The sequence below is a fragment of the Myxocyprinus asiaticus genome, chromosome 38 (genome assembly GCF_019703515.2).
Source record: "Myxocyprinus asiaticus isolate MX2 ecotype Aquarium Trade chromosome 38, UBuf_Myxa_2, whole genome shotgun sequence".
Taxonomy (NCBI): domain Eukaryota; kingdom Metazoa; phylum Chordata; class Actinopteri; order Cypriniformes; family Catostomidae; genus Myxocyprinus; species Myxocyprinus asiaticus.
This window is the reverse complement of record NC_059381.1, coordinates 12,067,269-12,080,309: the sequence shown is the minus strand read 5'-3', so window position 1 is coordinate 12,080,309 and position 13,041 is coordinate 12,067,269. Positions and strand designations below refer to the sequence as shown.

Here is a 13,041-nt window from a genome sequence, read left to right as displayed (position 1 = left end):
TAAACTCACATCATATGAATTATTTTAATTCAACGACTTATTCAAGAACATACAGTTCTGGAATCACAAAATAAACCGTGATTAATTATAATTATTTGAATCGATTGACAGTAGTCTCTGCTAATACAATTTATAATAATTTGAATAATACCAAGTCAAAAAGTCAGGTAAAATAAAAAACATTTGTACATTTAACACATCCATTGTGCCCCCTTAAATACAAGTGTCCCACCAAAGATCTCATCCCAGTTCAGGTTATATTTCTCTGTTGTCTCTATTGCCCTCCACTGGAACAAACATTACCCACATCACTGATAAAATCACACTGATCATGTTATCAAAAAAAAATTTGTTTAATTATTTTTCATAACATTACCCTCAATTGTCAGTTTGGAACAGCTGCACTTGTAAACCTGATAAACATTCACTAGATGATGAAATGTGTGTAGAATTACTAATTTGTGTAGAATTAATGTAGGATTTGTTTGTGCTGTGCTCATGCCTGAAGATCCTCTATGTTTCTTCATTGGATAACTAATTGAAACAAAAATCTCTCATTAGTTCCTTAATAACAGGCAACAAAGATACTTTTACTTAATAGGCAGTTATAGAAAGTTAGCTAGGATGATGATACAAATATGGCAAATGCAATTATTGTTAAAGGTAATAACTGTAGCAAGTATATGTGCATCCATTAAGCCATTAAATACTCACCAGTCCAAAGTCATCAACATAAGTATATTTCTGCTCACTGTAATGATGTTTTCTTTTCATGAATGTCAGGACAATCCAATCACAGATAACAGTCACCTGAAGTGGGCCACAGAGATTAGGATATAATTTTAAGGCACACACTGCGGATAAAATATAAAATGAATCTCTATATTTTCACTAGTAGCTCATTTATTTCTCTTACTTTTTTGCAACTTAAATGGATTGTATTCGTATCAGCAATAAATGTACTTACCAGGCCTAGAAGTGCCAAGCCTGCACCTATGTTCAGAAGTGTTGGTACAATGTTGAATTTTCCTGCCTGTGTTAGAAACCAAAGCACTTTATGCAGGGGTATAGATACCAGGTGGGATGGAGGGGAGGTAACCCCCCCCCCCCATAAATCAAAACAAGCAAGTACAACCCCCCCAAATGGAACTTTATGAGTTACTCAACTACGCTTTTGGTGTCTAAACAAATCAGTACTAAATTAATCTCAAATAGCATAATGTGTGTTTAACATATACAGTTACATATGGAAAGGTCAAACTGTCTTTACTTTAAGAACTTACCTGGCCAAATACCATGACATCAAAGCGAATGCCATAACCCTTGATAAGGGTCCTGACTTCCTTGCCATCACTGTTCTTGTAATATTTTGCAAATCTGCAATGATTTCACAAAGTCACATGCATTTAAATTAAGCCTTCCTTCTCAGAAACATATTTTACTAATTGCAAACTCCTCCTACCTGAAGTTGTACCCTGGGGCCACGTTATTTTCTGGGTCTTTGTTGTCTAGTCTGCGAAAAGTGTAGCGAGGCACACACCAACTCTCTGGCATGTCGAGGTCACAATCCCACCGAATTTGCACTCCCATCACTCCTCCCTAAACAAAGAAAACAAAATCAATGATGTGAGTTAGTCCTAAAGCAGTGTGCAACAGAAAAAACAAGAAAAAAAAAAACAAAAAAACACCAAGTATGCATAAAGACTGCATAATATTTGGTTACAGCTATAGTTTTAATTAGCAATTAGAATAGACCTACAATACAAATTAGCAATTTGAATTTTTTGAAACAGCAATGTCAAAAAAAACAAAGTCTCTGACATGGACTGCCATGGTCTGAAAATCCTCTTGAGCCTCAGCAACAATATCTTTGAGTCTGAAGATAGGGCAGTCAGGGTCTGTTGTACGATTGAACACACACTCTGTCAAGTAGGAGTTGTTAATATTTGGTAGGATATTCCTTCTGTAAGACATTAAGGCATAAGGAACGCAATTCAAACACATTTACTATAATTCAACCAACAGATTGAACTTTTCATTTGCTTACGTGGTTCCATTTCGCAGCACTACTGCAGCACATGGTTTATACAGATAAATACTGCTGCACTGTACTGCCTTGCAAACGCAGTAACCACGTTTTGTCAAAATTGAGTTTTGAACCATAAAGACATCCGGTGACACACAGGTTTGTCTCAACCATGCTCAGAATCGAAGAAAACAGAGGGAGACTATTTTATAAATCACATTTGGCTAGACAATCAAAGGTTTTAAAACCATTTTTATCAGTTTCAGTGTTAGTGTGGTTACTGTGTTTTTTCTTCATAGTGTAGTATAGGTAAAATACAGATAAAGGGATAGTTCACCCAAAAATTCTCATCATTTACTCACCCTCATGCCATCCCAGATGTGTATGACTTTCTTTCTTCTGCGGAACACAAACAAAGATTTTTAGGAGAATATCTCAGCTCTGTAGGTCCATACAATGCAAATGAATGGTGACCAGATCTTTGAATCTCCAAAACACACAAAGGCAGCATAAAAGTAATCCATGTTACTCCAGTGGTTAAATCTGTCTTCAGAAGCTAAATGATAAGTGTGGGTGAGAAACTGGGGTGAAAATCAACATTTAAGTCCTTTTTTACTATAAATCTCCACTTTCACATTCTGAAAGTGAAAGTGGAGATTTAAAGTAAAAAAGGATTCAAATATTGATTCATTTCTCACCCACACCTATCATATCACTTTTGAAGACAGATTTAACCACTGGAGTAACATGGATTACTTTTATGCTGCCTTTGTGTGTTTTGGAGATTCAAAGATCTGGTCACCATTCATTTGCATTGTATGGACCTACAGAGCTGAGATATTCTCCTAAAAATCTTTGTTTGTGTTCCGCAGAAGAAAGAAAGTCATACACATATGGGATGACAAGAGGTGAGTAAATGATTTTTTGGGTGAACTATCCCTTTAAGGTCATGACAAGCATCCAATCAGAAAACAATAATACACGTCAAAGTTTCTAAAAACATACTTGTTGAAGTTAAATTTGGGATATCGAATATTATTCTTTATGAGTACAGTGAAGTTTTCAGCATCTGCCAGGAGCGGTGGACTACATCACAAAGACAGAGAGAGAAAGAGAGAGAAAAAAAAAGCAAATAATTTTGACAACTTTGGATAGTCCCATATCTATGAAAAACATTCAACATTGTATTTTAATTTTAATTTGAGGGACTGAGAGGTGAGAATTTTACTCTGAAGGTTCGATAGTCTTCTCCAAAGGACACCAGGCCAACAACTCACACGTTTTCACCGAATCAGTGAAATTGACACATCTACCTGTCCGAACACCTAAAAATTCAAATGAATCAGTTTGCTGTCTACAAAGATGAGATTACATATATTTAATGTAAATATTTAGCCATACCATTCCCTCGAGCATCATTGAAGCCTCTTTTGCAGTCCTTGTGAGAGGTGCACATGGATGCCGGTGTTGGAATCTTAAGTTATAAGAGTAAAATACACTTTAATGCCATGATACATTATACAGAAGGGGGAAAAAGGAGTTTTAAGGCAAATCAAAACAATTTATACTAATTCCCAATTAATAAGTTTAAACAAAAGCGTTATTTAAAAGGGTATTTCTCTGAAATCATTACACTGTATCATTCTGAAGCAATTAATTTGGAATTTCAGTCAGTAAAGATTTTTAATTTAAGTTTATGAAAAGGAGATAAAAACTCACCTCTGCACATTTTGACTGTGTTTGGTTTGGGGTGATGATCATGTTGGTCATAACAAAGAATGAGCTATGCTCCTACAACATGCAAATAAATATTGTTGTGCTTAGCAACACCTAAAAATAGCTATACTTCCTCATAGTTCAAAAATGCCTGAAAGCATGATGATGAACAACATGTTTTGATTTTACTTTGAGGCAAGACCAGCTAAATCATAAATGCTTAGAATAAACACAGATATTTATGTTTAGAATGCAGACAGAATATTTGTTTTGCAGTTTTGATTGAAAAGTGATTTTTAAGATGATCAAACCTGACATGTATTGCATATATTAAGGCTTTCTTTAAACATGCCACAGTTTGAATATCTTTCCTTTATGGAAGAAAAAAATAAATAAAAAAAAAATTAATAAAAAAAAGTTCTTCTTGTGAGGAATTTAAAATATGTTTCCAAAAAAAAAAAACATTTATATCAGATGACTATTCGCCTATTTGCATTACTGCATTGTAAGAAAAGGAAACTTCTCAATAAACGATGCAAATACAGTGGACACAAGTGTGTTTGGTCATGCAGGTGGACAGAATCCTTAAGCCAGTAACGTCTGCATAAAACGAGAGGTGGGCACCAGTGAGGGGTTGGTGTGCTGGTTCGTGTTACCAAAAATTGTCTAGCCTGTACCTCCTTATCGTCATATCGACGGACTACCTGAGGTGGAATGATGTAGTCAGCCACATCCCAAATCCGTTCGCCCAACTCTGTAGTGTTTGTTAGGGCAACGCCTTTCACTTTGGTCGTGACAGAGCTCAGTACGGTGTCAGTGTCCTGGTAGCCTTTCTTCAGAATACACACATATCTGTAATCGCATAAGAACGTTTTTTAAAATTAAATAATTTCATTTACACAAAGACTGACTTGTAAAACGTGCCCTTTATGGATTTATACGAACTTACCCAATGATATACGCTATCACTAAAGCTTGAGTGAACCGATTTAGCGTTCCTACTTTTCTACTCCTTATCACCAATATTTTTGACGTCGAGTAGTCAAAAAAGCACTGAGCCAGTGAAACGCAACAACTTTTATCGCTCATTATTGTCGCGTTTATGATCGCTCAATTTCGTTAAAGTTGTCCATACCGCCTTATTGTCTTTCCTGTTCACTCAGTCACAAGTTTAGTAGGTAATTAACTTTCCACGATGCTGCAGTGGCGTCCTAACCTTTATAAGCTTCCCGTTAAAGTGCCGTTTCACTTTCGTTAACAAACATTTTTTTCTTTTCTTTACAAGGTACATTATTAACAGAGAGCCACAGCCAAATTCCAGCTGCAGTTGAAAGGTCAGGAACAGTATTTAAGCCATAAACTGCATGTAAACTAAACTTACATACATTCTGAAACATTGGTAATGAATCCAACACCTTACCCTGGTAAAAGATATTGCAGAAAAAATACAAATCCAGTTTAAGTTTGTAGCTGTGTTTTGGAACATGATAACTGGTCCTTAGATGGCCAACCAGCTACCACGTAAAAAAAAACAAAAAAAAAAACAGCTAAAGGCCAGCTTGGACCCACTCATAACCAGTTTAGACCAGCTACCATGTTCCAAAAACCAGCTTAGACCAGCTCATGCCCAGTTTAGACCAGCTACTATGTTCCAAAAACCAGCTTGGACCCACTTATGACCAGCTACCATGTTCCAAAAACCAGTTTGGAGCAGTTCATGACCAATTTAGACCAGCTACCACGTTCCAAAAACCCAGCTACCAGATTAGGCTGGATTTTCCAGTAGTTTAGAGGCTACATTTCACTACTGAAATAATTAATTAGACTGGCTTTAGAGGTTTTTAGTAGTTTTATACTTGGCTGGTCTTAGCTGGTAGCTGGTTTTACAGGGGTTCTGGGCACTTAAATCTGGTCAGGCTAGCAAACCAGCTCAGCCAGGCATGGGTGACCAGTTTTAGCTGTTTTCTCAACAGTGTTATTTAACCCTCATCTTTTTCTTCAAGGAAAAAAAAAATCTATATCATGCCGAATAGGCAACAGGAAACACATATCTGATTACATTCCATAAACACAGGAGGAGGAAACATTCCTGAGTACAGCTGGAGGCATGATATTTTACAGTTTTCACTACATGTATGAGGTAAAGTACACATAAAAAGATGGATAATTATTGCATTGTCCATGAAAAATTAAATGAGATATGTGTCATGAAAAATTCAAATGAATGAATGTATTTTATTCTTACACAAAATGCTTACATGGAATGTAATGAATGAGAACATTATTAGATGTATTACAATTATAGGTTAAATATTTTTATATCTGCTGGTTTTAACAAACAACGTGTATTTCCAGCTTGTTGATTAGAGGAAATATTTCAAAATTTTGGGTTTAAATAACTCCATCTTGCCAGGTTCCATGGTTTCTACCATCTCCTGAGCAGAGAGGATGCTCTGGTGGGCCTCATCAAACAGCTCAGCCCCAATTGCTTCTCTGACCCTGTCCTTCCATGCCCTGAGCTTAGGTCTGTCCTCAAACACATCCAGACTAGCACCTACAGGCTAAAACAGATCATCGTCCAATCAGAATTCTTTTTCCTTAATCAGCAGGATATCATTATTTTGTCATGTCTACATATGCTGATGAATAACTTAAAGGGATAGTTCCCAAAGGTGAAAATTTTGTCATCATTTACTAACCCTTAAGTTGTTCCAAACCCATTTGACTTTCTTTCATGGAACCCAAAAGGAGATGCTAGGCAGAATGTTAGGGACTGACAGCCTTAATCATTTTCATTGCATCTTTTTTGCATCTGAATGGTGAATGAGGCTAACATTCTACCTAACATCCTCTTTTGTGTTCCATGGAAGAAAGAAAGTAATACAGATTTGGAACAACATGAGGGTGAGTAAATGACAACAGAATTTGTATTTTTAGGAATTAAGGAAATCCAGATATTCAAAATTACAGGAATTCAGTCAATAGTTTGAGCATACCTGCATGATTTCCACTATAGCAACCAGATCAGCCAATGAGATTTGATCACCACAAATGAATGGTTTGTCTTGAAGAAAGTTCTGCTCAACAAGATTCAGTGATGCATTAAGATCCTCTAGTGCAAGGTCCATCTTTTCTTTAGGAATCTCTATTCCCATAGCTGGAATCAGGAGCTACAGCAATAAAGCAATCTTGTAACATTTAAGTCAGTTTAAAAATACCATAAAAACACTAAAATATTACTTTTTTGTCCATGGTTGTTTTCATGGGGGGCTGTGTAGTCTAGCAGCTGAAGTGAAGTAACAATTCTAAATATTAGGTTTCAGTCACATTGTTTCCAAGCAATGGGAGTGAAGCAGCAAAAAACCAGAGTTGCTGAAATCAAAGTCCTGCTCAGTTCACCAGAGTGCCATAATAATAAATACTTAACCCTGAAACAGTCCTTGCTGTAGATTTAACCCCCCCAAATGCTATAGGTTTATTGCAAATAGCTTCTTTAATGTGACTCACTGTAAAGAATGAAAATGTAAACAGTGCGCTCAGTAATATTCGTGTATTGTGTTTTTGTTGCGCTTAAATGCAGTTTACCAATTACTTTATATATTCAAATTTAATTAAACCTACCTTTGACATTCTGATCATACTAAACTGTCTCCAAGTGTTTGCTGCTCTTCACTCACCCTGAACCAGAGCATCTTGGATCCATGTATACGCATGGCAGAGTGTTGCCATGACAGATATTCATTTACTTTGGCACGCTTCTTCAAGTCGACTGGGTACCAGTGGTCCGGAGTGTGGAACTTCTCTGCCAGGTACATCAGAATTGCAATACTACAGGATAATTATGCATTCATTTACTCAAAACAGTTTTACAATAGACAATTAAAGACAACTTTTAAATCCTTAAAGAATAGTTCACCCAAAAATGAAAATTCTCCCATCCTTTACTCACCCTCATTCCATCCCAGACTACTTTCTTGTAGGACTTTCTTTCTTCTGCAGAACACAAATGAAGATTTTTAGAAGAATATGTCAGCTTTGTAGGTCCATACAATGCAAGCAAATGGTGACCAAAACGTTGCAGCTCCAAAACAGATATAAAGGCAGCATAAAGGTAATCCATAAGACTCCAGTGGTTTAATCCATGTTTCTAAAGTGATCTAATTGATTTTGGGTGAGAACAAACCAAAATATAACTAATTTGTCACTGTACATCCTGCCATTGCAGTCTCTAGACACAATCAGGATTTCAAGCTTGATTACACTTCCTAGTGCTTGTTGCATGCACAGAGCGCTAGATGGTGCTAGGAAGTGTAATCGAGCTTGAAATCAAAATCATCAAGGAGACTGCTGATGTAAATTTTTATAGTGAAAAATTTGTTACATTGTTTTTTTTGTTTTGTTTTTTTACCCAAAATCGATTAGATCACTTTAGAAGACACAGATTAAACCATCGGAGTTTTATGGATTACCTTTAAGTGCTTTTTGGAACTTCAACATTTTGGTCACCATTCACTTGCATTATGTGGACCTACAGAGCTCAGATGAAAATCTTCATTTGTGTTCTGCAGAAATTTTGGGGTGAACTATCCCTTTAAGAAAGAATAGGTAAAATAGATTAAGCAGGATTCCATAGACCACAGACCTCTCAGCCAAGCAAAAGTCTCCATCTCTGATTGCTGGTACTTTTCTTAGCATGCTGACTTTACCAAACTCTTCAGTATATTGCTGACCTGACGGACAGAAATATGCAATATTTACATTTTGAACAAATAGGCCTACTATAGTAACAATATCAGAGCGACCTTTCAATGAACTTTTAAACACAATTAGACATAATGGAAGTTTTTGCTGGCACAATACCTGTCTGCCAGAGTATGACTCACCACCAACAATTTTTTGCAATACCTGTACTAACAAAGAGGTCCTAACTGTGGACTGTAACGCGATGACGTAGTGGATTTCATCTACTACGTCACGGACATACATTACGTAGCGTACTGAACATTTACTCCCAAAAACAATATCAAGATTGTGCTATATCAAGACTAATATTCTGAGTGTTTTACAGTTGGGTTTATGTCTCTAAGTCAAACGGTCATTGAGTTTAATGGAATTAGAATATTACAAACTATTACTATATTTATTTGAAAACATATAGAATGTAAATTCCACAAACAGAGCCTTGTGACATGAAAGGGATATTTTTAAGAACATTTCATATTTGTTGTAATGTCATAATATCAAATGGTTAAATTGTTTAATTGATTTATAGGGCTAATAAAATTTATATGAAAAAAAAATCTCCTTTTTTACAATTCAGCTTTGTGCTAGGCAAAGAAAACCTATTCATGCATTTCCAAGTTGGTTTGGCTTGAAAATGTTATTGGCACAGAGTTTAATGGGTATTGTCGCGAATGTCAAATACAAAACTAACTCTACCGCACTATGCATCCTGCAATGGTAGATTACAATACGGCACAAGTAGTTCGTGGAGATAAAATACAATCAATGCATATATTCAGCATTTCAAATAAACACCAAATTTTGAAGCTACCAGAGAGAAAATAACATTTGTTATATGGATTAATTTAAAAATTAAAGCTTATACATGTCTACCGGCAGTATACTACCAACTTTCAGTAGCCACTAGGCTAATTTAACCTGTCAAACAAAACTGCGTATAGGCCAGATGTCACGCTGACAACACTAAATAATAAAATATTGTTAAGAGAATATAATACGTAGCTGTGCGCATACACATTAAATACATCCACTACGTCATCGCGCTACAGTCCATAGTCTCGTACAAACGCCAACATTGCAAAACATAGATAGTACGACCAACATGACACTCGGAAAAACATGGTTTCATTTCATTATAAAGCAAAGAACATTACATGGCAAGACAACAAACATTTGAATGTTGCCAGATCAAAGTAAACTTGCATCCGCTAGCTAGTGCGACAAAAGGTCAGATTACACTTTCGCAATGTCCCATACCCTCAAACAACGCAATCTTCTTGTAGTCGAACTGTATGTTGTTTTTCTTGGCAAAGATGTAAACAGAGCGACAAGGCTGCGAAAGAAGATCCAAATACATTTCCAAAGACATTTTAAATATTTGACCTCTATACTGGAAAACAAATCGAGAAAACAGCAAAAGAAGTTAATCTAGCCTAGATTGATCCAGACTGCTGCAGAAATATCGCCTACTATTATACCACACCCCAATAAACTCTGATACCATATAGCCAATCCAAAACTGAGAAAAATGGGACAGTCGAGCTCATTGTATCTACTGACCACGAGTTTATTGAATTTCGCTCCAAAAGACCTGTTTAAAATGGTCCAATACTGGGAAGCTGCAAATAAACTCGAAACTAAAGTGAAACGAAAATTTAAATGTTTATTTATTTCAGATGATGTTTTTTCCCCTGAAACACACAAGAGGTCATGAAGTATATTGTGGTTATTAGATGGTTATTTTTTCTGAAATCCGTATTCAATTGTTTAAAAAATCTTTTTTATTATTATTGTTTTTTTATTAAAATTGTGTCTATTCAAATGAATTCATTAAAACTTTAATCAAATGAAAATAGAATTACTTTAGTTTAATTTTTTAATATAGCATTGCGTAATTTTACATATAAACAGTAGTGTATAAACACTACTGTCTACTGTCTATATGTAAAATTACACAATGCTATGTTAAAAGATATATATTTATATATATTTATATATATACAGCTAAAGTCATAAGTTTACATACACCTTAGCCAAATATATTTCAACTCTATTCCTCATATATAACTCATATTTTTTCACAATTCCTGACATTTAATCGCAGAAAACATTCCCTGTCAATTAGGATCACTACTTTATTTTAAGAATGTGAAATGTCAGAATAATAGTAGAGAGAATTATTTATTTCAGCTTTTATTTATTTTATAACATGCCCAGTGGGTCAGAAGTTTACATACACTTTGTTAGTATTTGGTAGCATTGCCTTTAAATTGTTTAACTTTGGTCAAATGTTTTGGGTAGCCTTCCACAAGCTTCTCACAACAAGTTGCTGGAATTTTGGCCCATTCCTCCAGACAGAACTGGTGTAACTGAGTCAGGTTTGTAGGCCTCCTTGCTCGCACATGCTCCTTCAGTTCTGCCCACAAATTTTCTATCGGATTGAGGTCAGGGCTTTGTGATGGCCACTCCAATACCTTGACTTTGTTGTCCTTAAGCCATTTTGCCACAACTTTGTAGGTATGTTTGGGGTCATTGTCCATTTGGAAGACCCTTGAGATTTTGCTTCAATATATCCACATAAATTTCCTTCCTCATGATGCCATCTATTTTGTGAAGTGCACCAGTCCCTCCTGCAGCAAAGCACCCCCACAACATGATGCTGTCTCCCCTATGCTTCACTGTTGGGATGGTGTTCTTCAGCTTGCAAGTCTCTCCCTTTTTCATCCAAACATAACGATGGTCATTATGGCCAAACAGTTCAATTTTTGTTTCATCAGACCAGAGGACATTTCTCCATGTGCACTGCAAACTGTAGTCTGGCTTTTTTATGGTGGTTTTGGAGCAGTGGCTTCTTCCTTGCGGAGCAGCCTTTCAGGTTATGTCGACATAGGACTCATTTTACAGTGGATATAGATATTGTCTACCTGTTTCCTCCAGCATCCTCGCAAGGTCCTTTACTGTTGTTCTGGAATTGATTTGCACTTTTCACACCAAAATTAACCAGTGCACTTGCTGCATTTTAATTTGTTTTGAATACTACTATTATGATGCTAGTGAAACTTTGTAATATGGCACTTTTCATACCACTGTCTCCTTAAAATGATTAGCTTATGTTTTCCTCTTTTGTAAGTTGCTTTGGATAAAAGTATCTGCCAAATGAATAAATGTAAAATACGTTCATCTCTAGGAGACAGAATGTGTCATCTTCTTGAGCAGTATGATGGCTGTGTGGTCCCATGGTGTTTATATTTGTGTACTATTGTTTGTACAGATGAACGTGGTACCTTCAGGCGTTTGGAAATTACTCTCAAGGATGAACCAGACTTGTGGAGGCCAACAGATGTATTTTTTTTTTTCTGAGGTCTTGGCTGATTTCTTTTGATTTTCTCATGATGTAAAGTAAAAAGGCACGGAGTTTGAAGGTAGGCCTTAAAATACATCCACAGGTACACCTCCAATTGACTCCAATTAGCCTATCAGAAGCTAATTGGCTAATTGCCTAAAGGCTTGACATAATTTTCTGGAATTTTCCAAGCTGCTTTTAGTGTATGTAAACTTCTGACCCACTGGAATTGTGATATAGTCTATTAAAAGTGAAACAATCTATCTGTAAACAGCTGTTGGAAAAATCAGATGTCCTAAACGACTTGCCAAAACTATAGTTTGCTAATATGAAATCTGTGGAGTGGTTAAAAAAATGAGTTTTAATGACTTCAAACTAAGTGTATGTAAAATTCTGACTTCAATCAGACCTATATATATATATATATATATATATATATATATACAGGTGCATCTCAATAAATTAGAATGTCATGGAAAAGTTCATTTATTTCAGTAATTCAACTCAAATTGTGAAACTCATGTATTATATAAATTCAATGCACACAGACTGAAGTAGTTTAAGTTTTTGGTTCTTTTTATTGTGATGATTTTGGCTCACATTTAACAAAAACCCACCAATTCACTATCTCAAAAAATTAGAATATCGTGACATGCCAATCAGCTAATCAACTCAAAACACCTGCAAAGATTTCCTGAGCCTTCAAAATGGTCTCTCAGTTTGGTTCACTAGGCTACACAGTCATGGGGAAGACTGCTGATCTGACAGTTGTCCAGAAGACAATCATTGACACCCTTCACAAGGAGGGTAAGCCACAAACATTCATTGCCAAAGAAGCTGGCTGTTCACAGAGTGCTGTATCCAAGCATGTTAACAGAAAGTTGAGTGGAAGGAAAAAGTGTTGAAGAAAAAGATGCACAACCAACTGAGAGAACTGCAGCCTTATGAGGATTGTCAAGCAAAATCGATCCAAGAATTTGGGTGAACTTCACAAGGAATGGACTGAGGCTGGGGTCAAGGCATCAAGAGCCACCACACACAGACGTGTCAAGGAATTTGGCTACAGTTGTCGTATTCCTCTTGTTAAGCCACTCCTGAACCACAGACAATGTCAGAGGCGTCTTACCTGGGCTAAGGAGAAGAAGAACTGGACTGTTGCCCAGTGGTCCAAAGTCCTCTTTTCAGATGAGAGCAAGTTTTGTATTTCATTTGG

At 36.1% G+C, this 13,041-nt stretch overlaps 2 protein-coding genes across 3 annotated transcripts; both read right to left on the bottom strand.

The window, feature by feature from the left end:
* On the bottom strand, positions 1-5,814 carry p2rx4a (purinergic receptor P2X, ligand-gated ion channel, 4a). 2 transcript variants are annotated; one of them, XM_051677588.1, is made up of 12 exons: positions 4,692-5,814; positions 4,420-4,594; positions 3,746-3,817; positions 3,428-3,500; positions 3,255-3,351; positions 3,032-3,112; positions 1,822-1,963; positions 1,463-1,599; positions 1,284-1,377; positions 968-1,033; positions 715-810; positions 1-534 (listed from the first exon to the last, which is right to left on the bottom strand). In XM_051677588.1, exons 1-12 carry the CDS (start codon positions 4,829-4,831, stop codon positions 514-516), a joined length of 1,194 nt encoding a protein of 397 aa, XP_051533548.1. In that variant the 5' UTR covers positions 4,832-5,814; the 3' UTR covers positions 1-513. The 2 variants fall into 2 exon arrangements, with proteins under 2 accessions (XP_051533548.1, XP_051533549.1); XM_051677589.1 differs by having other exon boundaries at positions 4,447-4,594.
* A 143-nt stretch (positions 5,815-5,957) lies between these two features.
* Positions 5,958-9,993, bottom strand: LOC127428915 (glutathione S-transferase theta-1-like). Its single transcript, XM_051677590.1, has 5 exons — positions 9,743-9,993; positions 8,385-8,472; positions 7,420-7,570; positions 6,739-6,912; positions 5,958-6,303 (listed from the first exon to the last, which is right to left on the bottom strand). The coding sequence occupies exons 1-5, from the start codon at positions 9,852-9,854 to the stop codon at positions 6,106-6,108; spliced, it is 723 nt and encodes a 240-aa protein (XP_051533550.1). The 5' UTR covers positions 9,855-9,993; the 3' UTR covers positions 5,958-6,105.
* Between the last annotated feature and the right edge of the window lie 3,048 nt (positions 9,994-13,041).

Excerpts from the sequence above, each read along its gene's own strand:
- p2rx4a (XM_051677588.1), bottom strand. The coding sequence starts at position 4,831 with ATGAGCGATAAAAGTTGTTGCGTTTCACTGGCTCAGTGCTTTTTTGAC. Across the intron at positions 3,818-4,419 it reads GTCGATATGACGATAAGGAG|GAGCATAGCTCATTCTTTGT; the intron begins GTACAGGCTAGA and ends TGCATGTTGTAG. Across the intron at positions 1,600-1,821 it reads TTCAGACCATGGCAGTCCAT|GGAGGAGTGATGGGAGTGCA; the intron begins GTCAGAGACTTT and ends TTCTTTGTTTAG.
- LOC127428915 (XM_051677590.1), bottom strand. The coding sequence starts at position 9,854 with ATGTCTTTGGAAATGTATTTGGATCTTCTTTCGCAGCCTTGTCGCTCT. Across the intron at positions 6,913-7,419 it reads CCAAGATGCTCTGGTTCAGG|CTCCTGATTCCAGCTATGGG; the intron begins GTGAGTGAAGAG and ends TTATTGCTGTAG. Across the intron at positions 6,304-6,738 it reads CTATAGTGGAAATCATGCAG|CCTGTAGGTGCTAGTCTGGA; the intron begins GTATGCTCAAAC and ends GATCTGTTTTAG.